Source organism: Chiloscyllium plagiosum, chromosome 19 (genome assembly GCF_004010195.1).
Source record: "Chiloscyllium plagiosum isolate BGI_BamShark_2017 chromosome 19, ASM401019v2, whole genome shotgun sequence".
In the NCBI taxonomy this organism is placed as follows: Eukaryota; Metazoa; Chordata; class Chondrichthyes; order Orectolobiformes; family Hemiscylliidae; genus Chiloscyllium; species Chiloscyllium plagiosum.
In genome coordinates, this window is record NC_057728.1 from 13,954,849 (window position 1) to 13,980,484 (window position 25,636).

The following is a 25,636-nucleotide window of genomic DNA, read 5'->3' on the forward strand; positions in this document are numbered from 1 at the left end:
GACTACATTTATTTACAATTAGTTATTTCACAACAGCAGTTTGCCTTGTTACCTTTAGCTCCGAGGCATTTAACATCCGATTAGCGTAATTAGATACTGACAGTGACATTTTAAATAAGTGCTTTTTAGGCAGATTCACAGCTCCATGATGTCACTCAGAGCGTCACTCTCACAGGGAAAACATAGCCATTTCCCACTCAGTGGCAAAATTCAGAAACTCTTCCTGGTAACTGTCCTGAATCACTTCCAGTTGCCTGTATTTTGTTTAGTGGGGTTCAGTGTTGTTCTATGCACTGGTTATTCACAACCTGAAAGCAGCCACGGATTAAACTGAAATTCTTTTAAATAGGCCTGGCACTGACAGCTAACATAGCCGCCGAAGTACGTGTGTGTTATATTAGAGTAAGAATCCTTAGGCAGTCGATTTCAAAAGCCTGGCTCAATTAATGAGTAATTTAGAATGATAACTGTTTGACTCGCTGCAGATATTCTCCGAGGACAGCTCTGATTAAATGTTTGCTTTGTAATAAAATTGACAGATTCCACATTATTATTATTCCACTGTGGCCTTATTTGTTAGTTGTAGCCCTAAATTAAGATTGCCTTACATTCTCGTTAGCGTTTTGAGGGTAACTCGTTTAGACAGCAGAATTTTTCTTTTCTCCGATAATCTGTCCTTGCCTTCTCTCAGGAAGGTGTCTCCAGACTGGGACAATCTCAAGGTGGAGTCTCTTCCTCCACTTTGCCCCTACACAGTGAGTGTAGGCTCATTGTCTGACTGTAGCGTGAGGATTATTTTCAAGTCTTCCATTAAACATTCAGTTGTACATCATGTTTGCTTTGGAGACTGGAATACCTCAGAACATAGACTGTCAAGTGTAGCTCAGTTAGTAGCACTGTCACCAATTTCTCCTTGTTTACCCCACATTTTCCGCATTTTGTTTTCAATCTAAAGCTTCCCCATTCTTGACCCCTCCAATAGAGATACTCAAGCAGTCTGGTAGCATCTGTAGAGAGAGAAACCGAGTTAGTGTTTGAAGTTGAATATGACTCTTCTCTGGAGCAGTTTATTGCAGGAACCAGAGAGCAAAGAAAATTTACAGCCCAGGAACATGCCCTTCAGCCCTGCAAGCCTGAACCGATCCAAAGCCACTGTCAAAACCTATCACCCAAATCCTAAGTATCTGTATCCCTCTGCTCCCCACCTACTCGTGCATCTGTCCAGGGGCACTTTAAATGAATGTACCATGCCTGCCTCTGCTGGTAATGTGTTCCAGGCACCTACCACCCTCTGTGTGAAGTACTTTCCACATGTTCCCCCTTGAGCATGTGACTTCTCGTTTTTGAATCCCTCGCCCTGGGAAAAAGCTTATCTCTAGCCACCCTGTGTATACGCTTCATGATTTTGTAGACCTCAACCAGGTCCCGCCCCTCAATCTCCATTTTTTCTATTGAAAACAATCCTATCTACTCAACCTCTCTTCATAGCTAGCACCTTCCATACCAGGCAACATGCTCGCAAACCTTCTCTGCACCCTCTCCAAAGCATCCACATCCTTTTGGTAATGTGGCGACCAGACTGTACACAGTATTCTAAATGTGGCCAAACAAAAGTCTAGTACAATTTTAACATGACCTGCCAGCTCTTATACTCAATCCCACGTCCGATGAAGGCAAGCATGCCATTTTCCTTCTTGACCACTCTATCCACCTGCGCAGCAACCTTCAGGGTACAATGGACCTGCACTCCCAGATCTCTCTGCTCATCAAGTTTTCCCAAGGCTCTTCCAATTACAGTATAGTTCGATCTAGAATTAGACTTCCCAAAATGCATCACCTCACAATTGCCTGGATTGAACTGCATCTGCCGCTTTTCTGCCCGACTCTCCAGTCTATCTATATCCTCCTGTATTCTTTGACAGTCCCTTATGCTTTCTGCTACTCCATCAATCTTAATGTCATCTGCAAACTTGCTGATCATACCATCAGTGCCCTCTTCTAGAGCATTTATGTATATCACAAACAACAGTGGCCCAGCACTGACCCCTGCGGAACATCACTAGTCACCTTTCTCTATTTCGAGAAAATCCCTTCAATTACTACTCTCTGTCTGCTGTTGCTCAGTCAGTTCTTTATCCACCTAGCTAGAACACCATGCAACTTCATTTTTTCCATTACTTTACCATGGGGAACATTATCAAATGCCTTACTGAAGTCCATGTATATGACATATAAGCCCCTCCTTCATCTATCAACTTGGTCACACCCTCAAAGAGCTATATTAAGTTGGTAAGGCACCAACTCCCCGGCACAAATCCATGTTGCCTATCACTAATAAGCCTATTCGTTTCCAAATATAAATGGATTTTATCCCTCGGTACCTTCTCAAGCTACTTTCCCACCACTGACGTCAGGGTCACTAGTCTGTAGTTACCTGGAACTTCCTGTTACCCTTCTTGTACAGGGGGACAACATGAGCAACCCTGCAATCCTCTGGCACTTCACCTGTGTTTAAGGATGCTACAAAGACATCTGTCAGGACCCCAACTGTTTCCTCTCTTGCCTCCTTCAGCAACCTGGGAAAAATCCCATCTGGTCCTGGGAATTTGTTGACTTTAATATCCTTTAGCCTACTCAAAAAATCTCCTTATGTCAATGTAATCCAGAGTAAACAAACTTCAATCTCTAATCTCAACATTCATCATGTCCCACTCCTCAGTGAACACTGATGCAAAGTAATCATTGAGAATCTCACCTATTTTGTCAGGTTGGACGCAAAACCTTCCTTCCTTATCCTTTAGTGGACCAACCCTTTCTCTAGTTACCCTCTTGCTGCTTATATATGAATTAAAGGCCTTGGGATTCTACTTAATTCTGCTCACTGAAGTTATTTCATGGCCCCTTTTAGCCCGCTTGATTCTTCGTTTAAGATTGGTCCTACTCTCCCGATATTCCTCCAAGGACCGTTCTGTTCTTAGCTGCCTGGACCTTATGTACGCTTCCCTTTCCCCCTTGGCTAGTCGCACGATTTCTCCTGTCATCCGTAGTTAATGAATCTTGTATCCCTTGTTTTCAAACGGACATGCTTATCCTGCACTACCTTCAACCTATCTTTGAAAGCTTCCCACATATCAAATGTGGACTTCCCTTCAAATAGCTGCTCCCAATCCACATTTCCCACCTCCTGTTGAATTTTGATATAATTGGCCTTGGCCCAGTTTAGTACTCTTCTCCTAGGACCACTCTCATTCTTTTATCTTTTTGTCCTATCTTCCCTAAATTACAACAATGGCATCACTTCAGAACATTTTCATTGCCTGTAAAGCACTTGGGGCGTCCTGAGGGCATGAACAGTGATTTTGAAAGGCAAGTCTATCTTCTGTTTAGAACATAGAACATAGAACAATACAGCACAGAACAGGCCCTTCGGCCCACGATGTTGTGCCGAAAATTTGTCCTATTAAGCACCTATCCATGTATCTTTCCAATTGCTGCTTAAAGGTCACCAATGATTCTGACCCTGCCACTCCCACAGGCAGTGCATTCCATGCCCCCACCACTCTCTGGGTAAAGAACCTACCCCTGACATCCCCCCTATACCTTCCACCCTTCACCTTAAATTTATGTCCCCTTGTAACACTCTGACACTTTAGACACTATTTTATGCAGCCCAGCCACATGTCTGCAGAACATTACAGGGTGCCTGGCCCATGGTGACTGAAAGAGACATGGACAAAAGATATCTTAGGAAAAAAAGGATTGTTTTTTTCTAATTGAAAGTTTGATTTGATTTCCAGCTAAAGAATAGCAGATTATGGATGGTTCTGGGACTTGGAGGAGCAGAATCCTAGAAGGCAGCTGTTTGGCATGGACTGATGTGAAGAAGCTTAAAAATAAATGAAGCTTTATTAATTTGACTGTAGATGAGTGGAGCAGATTCTCCATAAAAACAACCAGTGCTGAGGTGGATAACTCTTTAAAATGGTGCTGGATAAATATGCATTTGAAAATAAGAATGGTTGTTAATAGTTATAGACTAAGTGCATGGGGAAGTGACATTTTTAGCTGTTAATCAGTAGCCCAATTTTAAATGATAGACATGTGCAAATGACTGTATATTCTTTGAGAATTAGGGGTATGAAAACAGTATTTAATTGATTTGAATATGACACATACATATTTTATGAACTAGGAATTACTATCTATAACCTTTAAATGCTATTCCTTTTTAAATGTCCCCCATCCCTTTCACTTAAAGACACAGCAGATAGACGATATATTATGAGTGGGAAATGAAAAAGAATCTGAGTTCATTAATACCAGTCCAAACCACGGATTTCAATAAAAGTTGTTTTCTTTTCGTCTGTTCAAACCTTTAATGATGACACAAGGTTGTGTGTGCACCGATGTTCAGAGTTGGTCTTTTCAATGTGCTTGAAAGTGTTTCGTTCTTTCCTCGGTGGGGAAATTGCAGGAAAAGGCTAAGAGGAAGCTGGCTAGCTGTTATGAGAGACTTTCTGGGTACATCTCCACTCAGGAAAGAGGAAGAGAGAGTTTTAATGGATTCTATTCAGAGGCTAGCTGATTGCATTGTGCACTGCCCTGAGAACAGCGATGGTCACCTGCTCAGGAGTCAATCTATACAATGCCGTCAAGCAGTTGTCCCCTAGTTCCAAACACTTTGATCCCATTTAGTATGCTTTTGCTTCCAAGAAAAGGCAACACTATATACAATTCACTATGTGCTCAAGTAAACATGATTTGTAAAACCACACTATCTGTTTACAGCCTCCTTGGTTTAAAGCAGTATATCTCACGTTTTAAGTCCATCATCCAAAATCCAAATAAACTTTAAGAAAGGCTCGAAGGCAAATTGTGATTGTTCATGATGCAGACCGACATGTGAGGATGTATTTTGCACTATTTTAGCAATGAAGCAGACACTATTGTAAATGGGTGATGGGCCCTTTATGCTCCCAGATTTCACAAAAATTCATATACATGAAGGTGCGCCGCTAAATTAACAAATATTTTCTGGATGTTAAAGATATGAAGGGATATGGGGATAATGAAGGAAAATGGTGTTGAGCTGGTCGATCAGTGATGATCCAAGCTGACTGGCCTACTCTTGCTCCTACTTTCATTATTTCGAGCAATGACGGTGAGGATTCTTTTTTTTCTAAAAAAAACCTTTTCCAGGTGGGAATGTACCTGACAATCCACAACCTTCACGCCAAGCTAATAACGCCGACCACTGAGAAACCGAGCATCAGTCTGGACCCTGTGCCAGAGATGGGATTCCACCTTCACGGAGGAACTTCCTATGGGCGAGGTATCACAATAATGCCGGCAGACTGCAGCGCCGTTCAGCAGCTCAAGCAGTAAGTAGCACTGGTGCAGAAACAGTTCACACTGAAAGAGACATAAAGCTTGCCAGCCTCTGCCAGAAGTCAGACCCTGGAGTGCTAGGGTTAACAGGTCAGTGAAAGCAGGCCCTGCTCCAAGAGCAGTGGCAAAACGTTCTGACAGGGAAGTCACGAGTCCATTTGAAAGATTGTAATGGGGGAATTAGAGAAAGCTCTCATGCCTTTCATCTGAATAGCAGAATAATACAGTTCTGGAAGAGGTCCATCATTGCATGTAATGGCAGTTTGAAAGAGCTATTTAATCAGTCACACTCCACCTCATTCCTCATAGCAAACACTGATTTTTTTTTTGTTGGAAGTTGCTGTTGAACCAATTCTAGATCACCAGAACTTGCTACATTTTTTTAAATAAAAAGACTTTCCTCATCTTCCCCTAGTTCTTTAATTCTGTGTCATCCAGTTCCTTGGCCAATTTCCTCATGCTGGTTACTGGGAGGCAGAAAAGGATGAGATATTCCTGTACTTACGGCACACTTATATTGATGAGTTCGTTTGAACAACTTTCCTGAGATTTTCTTTCAGACAGTGTAGGCCAGTTCCTGAGGCCAGCACCAGCTCTCTCACTGCTGTTTGACCCCTTCTCCACTGATCGTGGAGAAGCAAGCATTGTGATTCGAGGTATTCTGTCTATGTGCCCCACAGAAACCAGATAGCATGATATTGGACTGGTAATTAAAAGTGTGGTCAATGTGAGAGAGTTTAAGAAGCATCTTAAGGGAAGAGAGAGAGCCAGAGGGGAGAAATTCCAAAGCTCAGTGCTGAAAGGACTGAGAGCGAGTCAGCAATCATAGAGATTAGCAAGGTTAAGAAGGATTGGGGAATAAAACAATGTTTTGCTTTTTTTCTGTAATCTGCTGTGTTTTATATGCAGAATGATGGTGTCCCTATCACTCAAAAGAGCCATTGTCTTAAGGTGAAAAGGTTTACAGACAGATTTAAGGCAGCAGCTCCAGTAAACAACTTCCTCACACCATGAGTGGAGTCATAGAAACATACAGCATAGAAACTGACCCTTCAGCCCACTGAAAAAAAACACCAAACTACACTAATCCCTAACTGCACTTGGGATTCATAGGCTACTGTACCCTGGCATTTTAAGCACTCATCTTTAAGTGCCTGTTAAATGTCGTGAGAGTACCTGCTCAGGCACTCCACCACCCTCTCAGGCAACATAGAGTCATAGTCGTTCCATATTTCTACAGTCCTCTGGGTGAAAAAAATGTTTCTCTAAACCACTCACCTTAAACGTATCCTCTGGCCTTAGACCTGTCTACTACAGGGAAAGATTCTAATGATATACTGTGTGCTAGCCCTCAGCCACCTCTGCTCCAAGGAGAATAAACCCAGCATATCCAGTCTCCCCTCAGATCTGAGACCTTCCATCCCAGGCAACATCCTGGTGAATCTTCTCTGCACCCTCTCCAGCGCATCGACATTCTTCCGATGTTGAGGCAACCAGAGCCACACTCAGTATTCCAAGTATGGCCTCACCAGTGTTTTCTAAAGATGTTACAAGTTTTATAAAGTTGCAACTCTGGAGTCACCAAAGTTATTACCACGTAACCCATAAACAGCATACGCTTTCAAAGTATCAGGTTTCAGGGATAGTGGAACTTCCATTTCCTTACTGATTGTCTGCAGTTTACACAAAAGGCATTGATGTCTGAAGTCATAGAGATATACAGTACAGAAACTGACCTCTTGGTCCAACTTGCCTAGGTTGACCAGATATCCTTTTTAAATCTAATCCCATTTGCCAGCATTTGGCCCACATCCCTCTAAACCCTTCCTATTCATATACCCATCCAGATGCCTTTTAAATGTTGTAATTGTACCAGCCTCCTCCATTCCATTGGCAGCTCATTCCATACACACACCACCCTCTGCCCCAGCCTATTCAACCTCCCCCCTATAGCTCAACTCCCTGGCAATATCCTCATAAATCTTTCTGAACCCTTTCAAGTTTCACAACATCTTTCCTGTGGCAGGGAGACCAAAATTGCACACAATATTCCAAAAGTAGCCCAACCAGTGTCCTGTGCAGCCGCAACATAACCTCCTAACTCCTAAGATCAATACACTGACCAATAAAGACAAGCATACCAAATGCCTTTTTCAATATCCTATCTACCTGCAACTCCACTTTCAAGGATCTATTAACCTGTACTCCAAGATCTTTCTGTTCAACAACACTTCCCAGGACCTTACCATTTAGTATATAAGCCCTGATCTGATTTGCTTTTCCAAAATACAGCACCTCACATTTATCTAAATTAAACTCCATCTGCCACTCCTCAGCCCATTGGCCCATCTAATCAAGGTCCCGTTGTACTCTGGAGGTAGCCTTCTTTACTGTCCACTGCATCTCCAATTTTGGTGTCATCTGCAAGCTTAATAACCATACCTCCAATATTCACATCCAAATCATTTATATAAATGACAAGAAGCAGTGAACCCAGCACCGATCCTTGTGGCACACCACTGGTCACAGTCACACAGATCATTTTTTTGCTGTCCTAGTCATAATAAGCTTAACTTTATATTTCTATAAGCAGGTGTGATATTCTCAGGGATATTTGTTTCTTTCAGGTCTTTAGAATCTGCTCTGTCTGCAGACCAAGATAGTCTGGGAGATCTTTCACTGCTAGACATTCTTAACACTTCAAAAAGACCATCAGGTAGGAACATGGACTCTGTAATATGCTCTTTACCTCTGACCTTGGTCAAAGACTCCAGGCATCGATAAACTGGAGAAACAAGATAAGTTTGGACTAAGTGGATTATCATGGGAGGTTCACCTTGTATGTGACTGAATCTATGTCAGGACCGATATTGGTGTAGTCTAGAGAGCCAGGTGAATGTTCTGGGGACTTGGGTTCAGAACCCAGGCTGGTAGCTCGTGCAGTCTGACAGCAGTTAACAAATGTGCAGTATGTAACTAGTCTCAGTAATAGTCATGGTAACTGTCGCTGACTGTGGTAAGAACCAATCTTTTCACTGATGTCCTTTAGGGAAGGAAATCTGTCACCCCTACCTGGACTGGCCTACATGTGACTCCTGTATAATTGACTCTTAACTGCCCTTTGAAATGGCTGTCAATCCATTCAGTTCAAAGGCAGTTAGGGAGGGACAATAAATGGCAGCTTTGTCAGCAATATCCCCATCCCATGAAAGACATATTTTGACATTGACTCATGGCTTATTCATGGAGAAAGTGAGGACTGCAGATGCTGGAGATTAGAATCAAGATTACAGTGGTGCTGAAAAAGCACAGCAGATCAGGCAGCATCCGAAGAGCAGGAAAATCGACATTTCGGGCAGGAGCCTTTCATCAGGAATCATCAGGTTTCTTCGTATCTTGCTGTGTAACAGCCATGTTCCTACAGTCAGATGTCAGAGACTGAATTTTCAGAAGACCACGTGAGTGGGCTTGGGTGTGGGTGCACATTGAAAGTCAGGCAGGGGAAAGTGCCACTGCGGGAATTGCAAAACCTGCTCCCACACTCACCCACCCAACCTCCGTCCAAGGCCCCAAAGAAGCCTTCCACATTCATCAACGTTTCACCTGCAACACCTTAAACACATCATATATGTATCTGCTCCCAATGCCATCTCAATGGGGAGACAGGACGCCTACTCGCAGAGCACTTCAAAGAACATCTCTGGGACACCCGCAACAATCAACCCCACCACCCCATGGCCGAATACTTCAACTCCCCCTCCCACTCTGCTGAGGACATGTAGGTCCTGGGCCTCCTCCACCGTCACTCCCTACCCACCCAACACCTGGAGGAAGAATGCCTCAACTTCAACCTCGGCATCAATGTGGATTTCACCAATTTCCTCATTTTCCCCTTTCCCACACCTTATCCCAGTTCCAACCTTCCAATTCTGCATCGCCCTCATGACGTCCTACCTGTTCATCTTCCTTCCCACCTATCTACTCTACCCTCCCCTCCGACCTATCACCTTTATCTCCACCTCCATCCACCTATTGCACTCTCAGCTACCTTTGCCCAAGCCTCATTCCTGATGAAGACCTTTTGCCTAAAATGTCGATTTTCCTGCTTCTCAGATGCTGCCTGACCTGCTGTGCCTTTCTAGCACCACACTCCCGACTGGACTCTTGAGAGGAACAAGAGATTCCTGGCATTACTTAAGCATCAGAATGGGATGAGGAAGGCCCGGTAATGAATGAAGTTTTGGTGTGGAAGTTGAAAGGTTACTCTGACATTGGACTGAGTAATGAGGAACTTGAGAGACATTTTCCTGGTCAGGAGGTGTCCACAGGAGCACAGCATGAAGCTGCACGAGGAGGATGGCACTAGCCAACTGTGACAGTGCCAGACAAGGCTGCCATCCTTCCAGGGAGATGGTTTCGGATATTTGCACTCGGCACCACAATGACCTGAAGCCTCGCAGTCTCTCCATTACAGCTGTGAAACCTAGATGTTTCTGGATTGTTCCAAGCATCAGCTTTGGACTTAGGTAGTCTCCACCTCTCTCTGTTGGCAGCTCATCAGGCCAGTCACAAAGGCCTTAATCTGGAGGCCTGGAGGCGACATCTACCTTGAGCCACCATTGCTAGATCACCTCAGATCTGGGGATCATTGATCCAAGTATGTATCCATCACTGGACGAACCTGCCAGATTCCTGAATGGCAAAGACGTTCCCTCAGTGAAAGTCCAGCTGGCGTGTCACCACACAACGTGGATCTTGTGGGTCTCGATTCTGGGCCAGCTGTCTGGGTTCTCTCTGAGTCCCAAATGGTGCATATCCTAAGGCCATCATCCAGGCTGTAAGGATGGTTGCTGGGAGATTAGGACTATGCTCAGAAGAGATGACTCCTGATGCTATGCAGATATGAACGGAGAGAGGTGCTACAGCCAAAATCAGTGACTAACACATTCCAACATTGAGCAGGCAATTAGCAACTTGGAAGTCTCTGACTTTTCCCAGAAAGCTGTTGTGGCCCCACCATGTTCAAGATTGCCATCGATGTTTTTAATGTGAAGAAAGCTATCAAGGAATTTGGAAGAAGTGCAAGAAAATGGTGTTGAACTAGATCTTACTGAATTGCGGAGAGGCTGACTTCTGCATCGATTTATTTTGTTCTTGTGTTTTCCAAAGCCAGTTTTCAGGATGGGGGTATGGGTTTCTTTCAGTAGAAGCCATCTAGGCAGTCATCTGTGTGTTGCAAATAGTATTTACACCACATACGAATGCCAGGTGACAACCTAACCACCACCCCTTGACATCCAATGGCATTACTGTCACTGAATTTCCTATTCTGGAGGTTACTATCAACCAGAAACCGAATTGATCTTAGCCATATAAATACTGCAGCTACAAAGGTAGGTCAAAGGCTGGAATCCTGCAGCAATTAACTCACCTCCTGACTCCCCAAAGGCTGTCCACTGCCTACAAGGTACAGGCAGGAGTGTAATGGAACACTAGCAAATCAATAATACAGTGCAGGGTGGGGACCTTGGATAATCCTCAGCAGGCGACTGACTGTGTGGAGTTTGCACGTTCTCCCCGTGTCTGCGTGGGGTTCCTCCGGGTGCTCCGGTTTCCTCCCACAGTCCAAAGATGTGCAGGTCAGGTGAATTGGCCATACTAAATTGCCTGTAGTGTTAGGTAAGGAGTAAATGTAAATGTAGGGTAGGGGTATGGGTGGGTTGCGCTTCGGCGGGTCAGTGTGGACTTGTTGGGCCGAAGGGCCCACTCTGTAATGTAATCTAATCTAATCTGGGTGTTGGGTTCTCAATCCTAGATTGAAAATCCAGTATTGTGGAATGTTTTGAGATTTGAATTGGGCTGGAGTTGGATGGGGGAAGTGAGTGACTTTGGAGCTACAGAGAAGTATGTTGAAATTACGAGAGTGAAACACCATTAGACCAGTCTGTTTCCACCCAAACAGATACATACAATCACATTTCCCATCCTGGTCCTGAAAGACTCTTTTGCCTCTTTTCTTTCATCTCCTTGTTTCAGCACAAAACCTCCAAGTGAATCCCACACACTTTCAACTCCTTATGATGCTGTTTTTTATGCACTTGTTTAATTATTTAATTATTGTTTAATTATTGCTTAAATCAAAGCACCAAGCATCTATTTGATTGCTGTCCCTGTGATGATGGGTTGTTGATAATGACTAAATTATCATGTCTATCAAATGACACCTAAATGATAGGTATTTGTTATACTGGGAACTTTGCAAATGTCATTGGATTTACTACACCATCCTGACTGTCATATCTCCCTCCCCAAATATTTATTACATTGATGGAAGCTAGTCCAGAACACATTTCATTACTTATTAAACGTAAATAGTGCCCTCCTCCCCACAATCTCTATTCTGTCGGACAATAGTACAGCTGGAGGAGAGCTGGGTTTGAGATGTTTCCAATCACAGTTGCTGTAGGTAGATACGTGACCAGAATTCCAGTGTATCACACTCGGCCTGAGGTTAAAGCAGCATGGAAAGTAGTTTCCTGACATCTCAACATAAGCCTGCTGCCTCACCAGCTGCCAACAGCCTAGACTATAGTAGTTTCCAGTCAGCTTTCTGAAGAGTCAGCGTTAGCCTTCATGAATAAACCACCTCGCAGTACAGTTCACTCACCACACAGTGACTGTCAGGTCCAGGCTTCACACTTCCACCTACACTTTGTGCTACTTTTTAAACAACACTCTGTCCCTCTTCCTTTGCTGACTTCAGAAAATCATTGACAGCAGTGGAAGTTCTTCACCATTAGATGGTGCTATTGCTGAAGAATTGTCAAGCTCCGTTCAGCAGCTGTGTTGCAGCCAGTGCTGTCTCCTGAGTGCTCAGCACAGACTGTTCACAGAGTTTCTTTTCCATAAAGAAAGTCATTGATAAAAGGACAATGGGTTTAAGGAACCTTGGTCTTTCCTTGCTGTTTGCAATGAGTCTCCACATTTTGGGTAACACAGTGGTTCAGTGGTTAGCACTGCTGCCTCACAGCGCCAGGGACCCTGGTTCGATTCCACACTTGAGTGACTCTCTGTGTGGAGTTTGCATATTCTCCCTATGGGTTTTCTCAGGGTGTTCCAGTTTCCTACCGTCACCTAGACATGTGCAGGTTAAGAGGATTGGCTGTGCTAAGTTGCCGCATAGTGTCCAGAGATGTGCAGGCTAGGCAGATTAGCCATGGGAGATGCAATGTTACAGGGATAGGGTAATGGGGAGGGAGGTTCTGGGTAGAATGCTCTTTAGAGGTCGGTGCAGGCTCGATGGGCTGAATGGTCTTTTTCCATACTACAGAGATTCTACGTAACATAGGGTGGTTGTGAGAGCAGAGTGGGTGGTAGTTGCATTTGTAACCTGTTGTGGAACGTGGTATCTTCAACCTCCTTATGAGCGCAGGTCACTCTCAAAAACAATAAGGTATTCTAGCCGAGTGTCAGTGTAATGTGCTGCATCTGTAGTACTGAGCTGAATGACACAGCTTGAATAGAAAGTGGACGTTCACACACAGATGAGAAACAGCACGCTATGCAGACATCTACAGAACAGAAGGAGACCGTTGACTGCATCATTTCCACACCAGCCAACTATGATCTGACTACGCTAATCCCATTTTCCAATTCTTAGCCAATAGCTGTGGAGCCTGTGGCATTGTAAGCGAATAGACTAAATCCTGTTTAAATGTTACAAAATTTTCTGACGCAGCCGCATTTTCGAATCATGAAACCCACCACCTTCTGGGTTAAAAAGTTTCTCCTGAACTTTGCTCTTAGCCTTCTATCTCTTACCTTCAATCTATGCTCCCTAATTATTGACCTCTCTATTCATGGAAAAAGTGCCTTCCTTTCCACTCTATCTATGTTCCTCATTATTTTCCTCAGCTCGATCAGGTTTCCCCCTCAACCTTCACTGCTCAAAGGAAAACAAGCAGAATTTAGAGTCTTCGAGTCATACAGCACGCAAACAGACCCTTCGGTCCAACCAGTCCATGCTGACAATAATCTCAAACTAAACTAGTCCCACCTGCCTGTGCTTGGCCCATATCCCTCCAAGTATTTCTTATTTGTGTACTTATCCAAATGTCTTTTAAACATTGTAACAGTACCCACACCCATCACTTCCTCTGGAAGTTCATTCCAAACAGGAGCCAATCTCTGTGTAAACATAATTGCCGCTCACGTGTTTTTCAAATCTTGCTCCTCGCCCCTTGAAAACCTGCCCTCGGTGTTGAAATCTCCCACCCTCGGGAAAAGACACCTGCCATTCACCTTACCTGTACCCCTCATGATTTTATAAACATTTACAAGGTCACCCCTCAACCTCCTATGCTCCAGTGAGAAAAATCCAAACCGCACAGTGGCTCAGTGGTTAGCACTGTTGCCTCACAGCGCCAGGGGCCCAGGTTCAATTCCAGCCTCGGGCGACTGTCTGTGTAGAGTTTGCACATTCTCCCCGTGTCTGCGTGGGTTTCCTCCGGGTGCTCCGGTTTCCTCCCACAGTCCAAAGATGTGCAGGTTAGGTGAATTGGTCATGCTAAGTTGCCCATAGTGTTAGGTGCATTAGTCAGGGGGAAAGGATCTGGGTGGGATGCTCTTTGAAGGGTTGGTGTGGACTGGGGCCGAAGAGCCTGTTTCCACACTGTAGGAAATCTAATCAATCTAATCTAATCAATTTTACATATCCCCCTCCCCAAATATTCATTACATTGATGGAAGCCAGTACACATTCCCTTACTTATTAAATGTAAATAGTGCCCTTATAACTCAAAGCCTCCACTCCCGGCAACCGTCTGGTATATCTCTTATGCATCCTCTCCAGCTTAATAATATCCTTCCTATAATAGGTCGACCAGAACTGGATACAGTACTACAAAAGCGGACTCACTAACATCCTGTACAACCCCAACATGATGTCCAAGCTCCTATACTCAAAGTAGTGAAGGCAAGAGTGCTAAACGCCTTCTTAACCACTCTATCTGTATGTGATGCAAACTTCAAAGAATTATGTACCTGAACCCTTAGGTCTCTCTGTTCTACAACATAACAATACCCTATTTTTAATTGTATAAGTCCTGCCGTAGTTTGTTTTACCAAACTGTAATGTCCAAATTAAACTCCATCTGCCACTCTTCAGCCCATTGACCCAATTGACCAAGATGTTTTTTAATCTTAGATAACCTTTTTCACTGGCCACTATGCCACCAATTCTGTGTCATCTGCAAACTTACTAACCATGCTTTCTTTTTCTTATCTAAATCATTTATTTAATTTATATGGACCCAGTACCAATCCTTGTGGTCACGGCCTCCAGTCCAATAAACAACTTTCTGCCATCACAGTCTGTCTCCTGTCATAAAGCCAATTTTGAATCCAATTGGCAAGCTCATCTGAATCCCATGTGATCTAACTTTACTAATTAATATACCACGTGGAACTTTGTCAAAGGCTATATTATAGTTCAAATAAACAATGTCTACCGCTCTGGTCTCATCAATCTTCTTTGTTAATTCCTCAAGAAACTCAATCAAGTTTGTGAGACACAATTTCCCTCGCACAAAATCGTGCTGACTATCTCCAGTTATTTCTTGCCAAATACACTTAAATCCTATCTTTCAGAGTCTCTCCAATCTTTACTCATATCTTAGACTGCTTTCCCTACCCAGAAGCTTCCCAACAAATCACCTCCACACTCTCTTGTTCAGGTACATCCTTATAATATGGTCACCAGAACCACAAGTGTAACTTAACAATATTTTATAGAGTTCCAGCATAACTCCCTGCTCTTGTATTCTCTGCCCCTGCTAATACAGGCAAGCATACCATATGCCTTCTTAACTGCTTTATCTACCTGTGCTGAAACATTCAGACATCTGTGAATGTACACATTGAGGTCCCTCTGATCTTTAGTACTTTCCAGGGTCCCACCATTCATCGTGTAATCCCTTGCTTTGTTAACCCTCCCTAAATGTCATGATTTGGAGATGCCGGTGTTGGACTGGGGTGTACAAAGTTAAAAATCACACAACACCAGGTTATAGTCCAATAGGTTTAATGGGAAGCACTAGCTTTCGGAGCGCCACTCCTTCTGACAACCACCTGATGAAGGAACGGCGCTCCGACAGCTAGTGCTTCCAATTAAACCTGTTGGACTATAACCTGGTGTTGTGTGATTTTTAACTTCCCCAAACGTACTACCTTTCACTTTCCTGCATTGAATTCCATTTGTCACTGCTCTGCCCAGCTGAGCAGTCTATTGATATCGTCCTGCATTTTACAGCTATCAACTCGACCTATTTTTGTGTCATCAACGGATGTTTTGATCACACTCTCTATATCTAAGTCCAAATCATTTTGCACAAACAGCAATGGCCCCCAGCACTGAGCCCTGCAGACCCCCACTGGAAATAGAGTTTCAGTCACAGAAACATCCCTGTACCAACATCCTTTGCTTCCTGGTTCGTAGCCAAGGTTGGATCAATGTGCCACTTTGTGTTGAGTACAATAAGTTTTTATTTTCTTGCCTGATCTGTCGTGAGGGACCTAATCAAAAGCTTTTCTAAAGTCCAAATAGACCACATCAAATGTATTGCCCCTATCTGTATTCCTGGTTACCTCTTCAAAACGATTGATTAAATTTCTCAACCATGACGTTCCCCTACTTAACAAGTCCCTATTGACTCTCCCTGAGTTTGCGATCTTCCGAATCTTCCACATATTACAGGAACATACAAGCATTGTCAAAATGCATGTGATGGGGGAGGGGAGGACAAAAAAGGCACAGCCCACTTGAGTTGTAATGCTGAGAGATACGTCTGCTCCACTAAATGTTAAAACTTACTAGGTAGTCCATCCTATTGCCTTGCGAAAGTCAAAGGGTTATTCTGTGTAATGACTTGACAAATAAACTTAATAGATATCTGCTTAAGAAACCCCATAAAACAGATTTCAATCTGTCCTCTGGGCTCACTATCCACAAGATGAAAGATGCGTTCAACCGTCTGTTTAGCTCTCTTTACTTGCTCATGGCTCACCTAGGGTCCTCTTCCATGCAAAATTAATACTTGTTGGATTTCAAAAAAACATTTCAATGCCTTTGACCTGATGCTGAAGGATATCTAAGTTGACAGTCCAAACTCAACTTCCAACATGAAGGATAAAATACTGGTACAACCATCTGCAGACTTTTCTGACTCTGGGGAGATATTCTGAAGAAAGGCATATTCTAGGTGAATAAGTATCATATTTTGAAGTTGGATTTTAAAGGTGAGGCAGAGGGATTTGGTCAGTTCTGTAAACGAGCAGAAAGTAATTCTGGAACACTGACTGAAATACATCATTACTCAGAGTCATGTAACTGTGATCTTCTGCCTGGCAGACCTGTGTATTGTTAATAGATACTGAGCTGAAAATGTGTTGCTGGAAAAGCGCAGCAGGTCAGGCAGCATCCAAGGAGCAGGAGAATCGACGTTTCGGGCATGAGCCCTTCTTCATTCCTAAAGAAGGGCTCATGCCCGAAACGTCGATTCTCCTCCTTGGATGCTGCCTGACCTGCTGTGCTTTTCCAGCAACACATTTTCAGCTCTGATCTCCAGCATCTGCAGTCCTCACTTTCTCCTATTGTTAATAGATAGGACACTTATACAAATGGGTTTATGACAGAGTAAACAGAACAAAGCCATTAGCTTTGTGTTGACCCCAGAGCAGAAAAGTCAATTTTCTCACTTCAAAAGAATCCAGAATTCAATTCAGAAGGTGGAATAGTTTGCCCTAGAATGGGAACCCATTTTTTTTTTCCAGGTGAATTTAGGTGTGCTCGTCACTTTAGAAGCGTTTAGTCTTGACAAGTTTCCAAACTGACAATGTATGTATAAAAGCCTTTAAATGATTAGAACTGAAAAAGTTAGGCTCAATGAATTGTGAAATGTTTGTGCCTGCAGACTCATAAAACTGTCTGCATAGTCCATGGAGAAGGCACGAGAGGGAATCAATTAAGTAGTAATTTAGAGTTGAGATAAAGATATAATTTCTGTGGACTTCAATCTGGGAAACAGGTTGAAACGATGTTTTGCGGTTTGTACTAAGACCTTTCTAAACAGTCTTTTATATCTACTTTATTCTATATCACTTAGTTTATTTATTTTGGTTTCTTTTGTGCAATGAACGATGTTCTCTTTTTAAGGAACATCTGCAGCCTTATGTAGATATGTTTCAGGAGCTAATTGCCATGTTAAATAACTAAAAAACTTAAACTTATGGTCATAGAGTCATAAACAAGGAAACAGACCCTTAGGTCCATGCCGAACATAATCCTAAACTAAGCCAGTCCCACTTGCCTGTTCCTGGCCCATATCCCTCCAAACCTTTCCTATTTGTGTACTTATCCAAATGTCTTTTAAACGTTATGATTGTACCCATATCCACCACTTCCTCAGGACGTTCATTCCACCCTCTATGTAAAACAAATTTGCCCCTCATGTCTTTTTGAAATCTCTCTCCTCTCGCCCTAAAAATATGTCCCTTTGTCTTGAAATCCCCCATCGTAGGGTAAACACACTACCATTAACCCTATCTATACCTCTCATTATTTTATAAACTTTTATAAGGTCACCTCTCAACCACCTATGCTTCTGTAAAAAAAAAAAAGGTCCAGCCTATCCAATCTTTCTTGATAACTCAAACCTTCCATACCTGGCAACAACCCCACTGCCTTGTGACCGATCACTCATCTCCCCCTCCCACACCCCCAAGGACATTCAAGCCCTGGGCCTCCTTCACCGTCAAATCAAAGCCACCTGACAACTGGAGGAAGAATGCCTCAACTTCCACCTTGGGACTGTTCAACTGTACAGTATTAACATCGACTCCACTAGTTTCCAAATCTCCTCCCCAGATCCAACCCCCCCAACTTGGCACCGCCCTCTTGACCTGTCCTACCTGTCCATCATTTTTTCTGGCAGAAATGGGTACTGCAGATGCTGGAGATTAGAGCGGTGCTGGAATGTGAAGGGTTTTTGCCTGAAGCTCCGATTTTCCTGCTCCTCAGATGCTACCTGACCTGCTGTGCTTTTCCAGCACCACTCTAATTTTGATATCTTCCTTTCCACCTACCCGTTCTACCACCCCCCATTCTCTTGCTCCTTGGATGCTACCTGACCTGCTGTGCTTTTCCAGTGCCACACTTTTCAACTCCAACATCTTGCTAAATCTCTTCTCAACCCTCTCCAACTTAATAATATCCTTCCTATAAATGGGCAAACAGAACTGGATGCAGTACTCCAGAAGAGGCCTCATCAATGTCCTGTACAACCTCAACATGACTGCCCAACTCCTACACTCAAAGGACTGAGCATAGAAGGCAAGTGTGCTAAATGCCTTTTTAACCACTCTGTATGTGACGCAAACTTCAAAGAATTATCAAGCCAGTTTTCATTCTTAGGTCTGTTATGCCCAGCATTACCATTAGCTGGACCGTAACAGCATCTAAGGTAGGAAGTCAAGTTGAGTTTTAAGGATATCTGATCAGATAAAAAAGGTCTTGGTGTATGGGGCTTATGCTCGAAACACAACTCCTGCTCCTCAGATGCTGCTGCCTGGCTGTGCTTTTCCAGCGCAATACTCTTTGACATAGAATGTGGGCCACTGGCTTTATACTGAAATTGATGCTAGTAATATGCTTTTCCAAGAAAAGAATATGAAATGGCCAGAATTCATGGGTTCAAGTACAGAGCTTGCTAATAGGTGTTAAAAACCATACAAAGGACATAGTTCATACTAACAAAGGCTGAATTTTCAGATCGCTTTTATGAATGGGGTTCCAGTAGATTCGCAGATTGGTCACCTTATTTAAAGAAGAGTGGAAATGTGTTGGAAACAGTTCAGAAATGTTTACCAGCCCAGTACCTGGAAGATGTTTGTTGTTTAAAGGGAAATATTAACAGGTTAGACTGTATCCACCGGAGTGTAGAACAATAGGAGGTGACTTTATTGAATCATTTAAGATTAGATTAGATTAGATTCCCTACAGTGTGGAAATAGGCCCTTTGGCCCAACAAGTCCACACCCTCCCAAGAGTAACCCACCCAGACCATTTCCCTCTGGCTAATGCACCTAGCACTCTGGGCAATTTAGCACGGCCAATTCACCTGACCTACACATCTTTGGACCCGGAGCACCCAGAGGAAACCCACACAGGCACGGGGAGAATGTGCAAACTCCACACAGACAGTTGCCCGAGGCTGGAATTGAACCTGGGACCCTGGTGCTGTGAGGCAGCAGTGCTAACCACTGAGCCACCATTCTGCCACCATGCCGCTCCTTGTCATGAGATGTTTTGATGTGGAGAGGTTGTTTCGTCTTAAGAAGGAATCTAGAGCCCTGGATCATTGTTTAAAAATCAGAAGCTGCCCATTTAAAACAGAGATGAAGCAAAAGCTTTTCTATCAGAGGGTCGCAGGTCTTGAATTGTCTTGCTGAAGAAAGTGTTCGAGGAGAAAGTGAGGACTGCAGATGCTGGAGATCAGAGCTGAAAATGTGTTGCTGGCAAAGCGCAGCAGGTCAGGCAGCATCTTCTTGCTGAAGAAAGTGTCCAGAGAATATAGTCTTAATTGAAGGCAAGCCTAAGGCAACTCTGGAGAGTTGCTAACCCAAGGTGCTTGTTTTAAATTGTAGACCTTTAGTTGTAGACTCTCTATCCAGTGCAAATATTTCTCTTTATTGGTCACCCAAGTATCCATTTCACCTCTCTGTCATAGTAAGAAAAACTCCAGTTTCTCTAAAAAAGAAAAAAAACCCCAGCAAAATACATCCTTGAGACATGCCATGGAAGATGTTGGTTGAGGGGATAGCGTTGGCTGTGACCTGGGAATCACTGGCCCAAGCCCATCCAAAGTGAGGGAGGAACATCCCCAAAGGCCTCTGGCACCTTCATGGGAAAAAGCTGGAGCCAGGCAAAAACAGTGAGAGGAGGCACACCAACATCCCACCCACCCCTTCTCACCACCACCTTGTGCCCTAAGTGTGACAGAGCCGGCGGGAGCCACACAGGACCTTACAGCCACCTACGGACTCCTCGTCTGCGAGGGACCGTCGATGATGATGCCAGCTGTGACTGGAAGAATTCCATTGCTCCTCTTCAGTAGTGTTGTAGTTTTGAGTATGTGACACAAGTGCAGAGCTGAGCGGATGTCTCATTATTGGAGGGGATGTTCGATGGGGTCTAAAAGGCTCAAACGATTATGGGGTTTCCTCAGAATAGGATTGTTCTAAATCCCAGAAGAAGCTGCAGCAACAACGTTATATAATTTCAAATTTTCAGTTATGTCAAAGTTACTTCCTCTCTCCTACTATGGAAGGTTTGTTGCCTCTATTTATGGAGAGAGTCAGTGAGACCCAGTCAAGCCAGTGCCTTTAATTCCAGGAGATATCCTTTACCACAAACAGAAGACTACATGAGACGAAGATTGGAAAGAATTAGCTGGCGTTTCCTCAGCATTCCAGATTACAAACTTGTTTTATTCTTGAATGTTTCTGTTGCTGCTGCTTCTGATAATCATCTTTTTGCATCAGATTTTCAAACAATCTACTGCCTTCTTTGAGAGCCTTCCACTGTCTCCACTCAAGTAAAGTTGTCTCCTCTATTCAGGCAGACTTTTCCTGAATGTTGAACAACTTAGCCTTCGAAGTGAAGTGGGAGCTGTCACATGCAAACTGAACCAATCTGGGAGATGTTTACCACATGATTTCAGACACCATTTTTGAGTCTGTTACCACAGACGTATAATAAACGGTGTGACACTGAATTGAAACAGCCTCAGTGCGAGATTTCCATCTGTATCTGGCCGTGAAAGTCTTAAAAATGCTGTAACTGAAACACCCAATAAATCAACATTTATATCCAAACCACGCAATTTTTATTGTGCTGCCCCAGAGAAGTAATTCAAGGACCAGCATGAACTTTAATGGTTTCCTCTCAAAACTGAGGAAAGACTATTTCAGAGTCAGAAAACCTGTTCATCAATCTTTTCACAACGGCCTCTTAACCTTTCTTAGAGTGGTTTTGTTAATCCTCAGATTTTTCTGATAGCACTTTCCATTTGCTTTCACTCTACTCTTTTGTTGTTTCTCTTTGATGTTGCCATGTTGTACAGTTTTATTTTAGAAAAGATTTGTGATCTTAGCTCATTAATCAGATTGAACATGAAGAAATTAGGCATTATGCTTTGAAAACAAAAGCCCTTCCAACTGTTCTGTTCAATAATCAAAACCCCATTTATCTTTCTGTCTGCTCCCCTACCAGCACTCATCCTGTCACAGCCTCGTGAGGATGATGTGCGTTTCGTTTAAAATAGAAAACAGTACTGCAAGTAATCCAAAATTTTCCGATCTGCCATCAGTTCTGAGGAAGGGTCACTTCACCAGAAACATTAACTCTGATCTCTCTCCACAGATGCTGCCAGACTTGCTGAGCTTTTCCAGAATTCCTGATTTACAGCATCTGCAGTTCTGTCGGTTTTTATATTGCGAATAGAGTTGGTTATCCTGAATGGTTATTGTTACCTTATTAATAACGTTGTTACGATCAAATCTTGCAGCATCTGAAGCAACTTCAGCGGCTAGGATCGAGCGATGTCAACAGGAATCTGCAACAGGTTGGTATCTGCGGGAATTCTTTGGAGTTAGATTAGATTAGATTCCCTACAGTGTGGAAACAGGCCCTTTGGCCCAACCAGTCCACACCGACCCTCCGAAGAGTAACCCACCCAGACCCATTTCCCTAATGCATCTAACACTATGGGCAATTTAGCATGGCTAATTTATCTGACCTGCACATCTTTAGATTGTGGGAGGAAACCGGAGCACTCGATGGAAACCCACGCAAACCCACGGGGAGAATGTGCAAACTCCACACAGCCAGTTGTCCGAGGCTGGAATCGAAACTGGGACCCTGGTGCTGTGAGGCCACAGTCCTAACCACTGAGCCACCATGCCACCGTTTGCAGAAAACCTCCTGCCATTTCTTTGGCATGACTTCTTGGGAAGCTGCTTTTCGAAAATGATAGCCACTGTCTGTAATCTCGCAATTCCCCCCCATAGTGTACTCTCAGAGTACTCTCAATTCTTCCATCAAAAACCCCTGGGCTTAAAAGACACTCCAGAGACTTGACCTTGCAGTCAACACTGTAGTGTACCACTGAGGGAGTGCTGTGCCAGAGATGTCATCGCTTAACTGTGATGATCAAGGGTTCCCCACATGCCCCTCTCGGATGGATGAAAATCTTGTCATACTACTCAAGGAAGAGCATAAAAGTTCTTCTCTGAACAATATGTATTCCACAGGCAACATCATTATTTGGTCATTATTATATTGTGCGATCTTGCTGCTCCCTTTCCTGCATTACAACACTGGTCTTTTTTAAAATACACTGATTGTAATTCACATTGGACGTACTGAAATGTGCTCCTTTTCCTTATCAAAAGGTTCTGGTATAGCTCAATGTAGTTTCAGTGTATCACCTCAAATTCATGCTGGTTGTTAAAGCTATGTATCTTGGCTAGTGTAAAGCAGTCAGTTTTATGAAGTCTGGTAGATAACCATCAAGTGTCAGAGAGCTGAAGAGAAGATATTTAACGAAAGAAAATTTAAATGCGAACACTGCATTAGACATATTCATGCAGCAACAGAAGAGGCTCTTGAGATGGATAGGCTTGCTTAGGACTGACTTGAGGACTTAAACAAGTCGCAATAAAGTTTGGTTCAAGCCATGGGACAGGAGCCAAATTATAAACAACAGGATAATGCAATGGAAAGATATAAATTTGGAAATGAATATGACAGAACTGTTGCTATGGGAGAGGTCACGTATTCAAATCCCCCAATTTCAAGTTATTGAACGATTCTGCTTACAAATGGCCATGGAAACTATCAGGTTGATGTAAAAAAACAACATTTACTGTAATAATTTTCAAGGGGGAGACCCTGGCATGCTGCTTGAGTTAGCCTGTGTTCACTCCTGTGTGATGGACAATTTATTGGCCTTTATCATTGTCTCAGAGCATTGAGAGATTCCCAATTTATTTCACCTAGTCAGTGCAGTCTGCAACTCACAGTTATAAAAGAATAAGATTAATTGGACTCCAAAGCCTTTTTCACCTAAAACTTAATGGTATGGCCTTGTGCTTTTGATTTTCCTTCAGTTTAAGGGCAGGGCTGTGCCACGTACTTGTTCTCCATCAAAATATTAATTTTGATGGAGAACAAGGGGAGCTCTGAGCAATTTAACGTGGGAATTAAGCCTGTATTGCAAATTCTAGGGGAATCATTAATCCTCGAAGGGCATGAAAATTATTGAAAGCAGTTGCCAAAGCTTCAAATCTTCTATTTTTTTGAAGACCTTTAACATGACAACTGTTCCTGCCGAACAGCCAGTTACTGTACTATGGAAGCTTTCTCATCCTCCTGTACTTTTACTTCTGTTGTTTTCATTGTGCCTTTTCAACCTTCATTCATAACACTCTGAAATACTGTGTTGCAGTACTCACAGCTCATCAGCACATCAGAACAACTCCAATTCAAGAAATCCTGGACCAATCACCACCTCAGAAGTACCGCATTAGAGCTAAGCTGGTGAATTATGAGCCAAGAGCTCTCCACCAGTCTGTGAAACTTTATTGCCCCAAATGTTGTTCACTGTAAGTACCTGATAAGCAGTTTTTGCAGTTTTATGGCTAGCTGTACACAATTCAATAGCATGGGAATTTTAAAATTACAATGATAAATGAAAGCATTTGTACCGGATACGTAAAGGTTATTGGTAATGTGAGAGTTTGTCTTTGACAGAATAATCTGCTATTACCAGAGCATAAGACCAACTTGAACGCACTTACCACTTGACCCATCAAGCCTTCCTCTTCCACTGTCTACATATGATACCCCGCACATGGAATATCCTAATCATGCCTTTCTCAGTCTGAGATCTCGCCTCTTTTTGTTTTGTCTCAAGCCTATTTGAATCAAACAGGATGCATTGATTTCATTTTGGACCAAATGCTTCTATCTCATCAGGAATTCACCAAAAATTAATCATTTTACAGTTTGATCAACCTTGGGAAGATGCTATTTTGTGCAGAAACCTTGTATTGTTGCTGTTTTGAGCCCCGTCAAAGTTGTTTTGCAAAGATAGATTTGTGTTCCACAAGTGATGTGGGAGCCATTGCTCAATGGTTTGAGGCTGGTAAGTATTGAACACCTTTCAGTTACTGTACTCATAACCGAAGAAATTACAACTGAGAAGCATGTTAGGAAATGTTACGTTTATAGGATTGTGAGCTGTTGAATTGCCTTTAGTTTTTTTTTCCTGATTGGGTTTTCCGGAGTTGCTTATTGTCCCATTAATACTTTCATTTAGGTCACCAGTAGGGTTAAAATCTGTCCCAAAGTAACAGACAGCCCACGTGGGGTAAAGACATCATACTATAATATTACTGATTGTAATTTATCACTGTTATAGATTCCAAATGGTAAAATTAAATGTGCAAATGGAAGAGTTCGAGGGATTTTTATCTATTTCAGGAGAGCTGGAATACGTATCTCTGAAGGGATTCAGACTGAATGCATGCCAAAGAACAAAAGTGGAGAGATTTCTGTCCCCGCTTTTCTCTCATTATACTGGCATTGTCCTGATTTCCAGGCACATTGTGTTTTGTTTTAAATTTTTGCTTGCTTTTATTGCTGCATGCGCAATGGATAAATCTCTCTTATCAGCACTTGAGTACAAAGGCAGCTGGAAGTTGTTTGGTTGAGCCTTTCAAAGGCTTAGATCTGAATTGGTACGGAACTTTGCTTTTAGAAAAATAATTCTGAGCCCCACCTCTGGTAGATTTATATTACAGTGACATTGGGATTCCCCACGACATGAAGGGATGAAACAATAATTAGATCTCCAAAACTATCATTCTAATATTATAAAACTAAGAGTAAAGATACGGGCAGCCTAATGGGTTTCTAATCTGAGATGCTCTCACTAATTTAAACAACTGAATGTGACTTGTGGGATAAGACCTGTAGGAAGGAAAAAGTCCTGATGAATCTTCAATGAAGACATTTAACTTGTTCTACCTGTGACAAGTATCTTCGATCTTAGTTGAAAATGTGCTAACTCATTACTGTGCATAACTATGATGTGTCTGTGCTGACTGGTTCCTATGGGTCCATTTATCA

General features: G+C 42.9%; 1 protein-coding gene across 4 annotated transcripts in view; it reads left to right on the forward strand.

Annotated features, from left to right (window-relative positions):
• pot1 (protection of telomeres 1 homolog) overlaps window positions 1–25,636 on the forward strand; it is a 330,564-nt gene that overhangs the window by 284,875 nt on the left and 20,053 nt on the right. For 3 of the 4 annotated variants that reach the window (XM_043709133.1, XM_043709135.1, XM_043709134.1), the window contains exons 11-14: window positions 5,200–5,381; window positions 8,016–8,104; window positions 22,011–22,067; window positions 23,952–24,108. In XM_043709133.1, the coding sequence (XP_043565068.1) occupies window positions 5,200–5,381; window positions 8,016–8,104; window positions 22,011–22,067; window positions 23,952–24,108 (485 nt within the window). The remainder of the gene's footprint in view (window positions 1–5,199; window positions 5,382–8,015; window positions 8,105–22,010; window positions 22,068–23,951; window positions 24,109–25,636) is intronic. The other variant, XM_043709136.1, reaches the window with a different exon arrangement.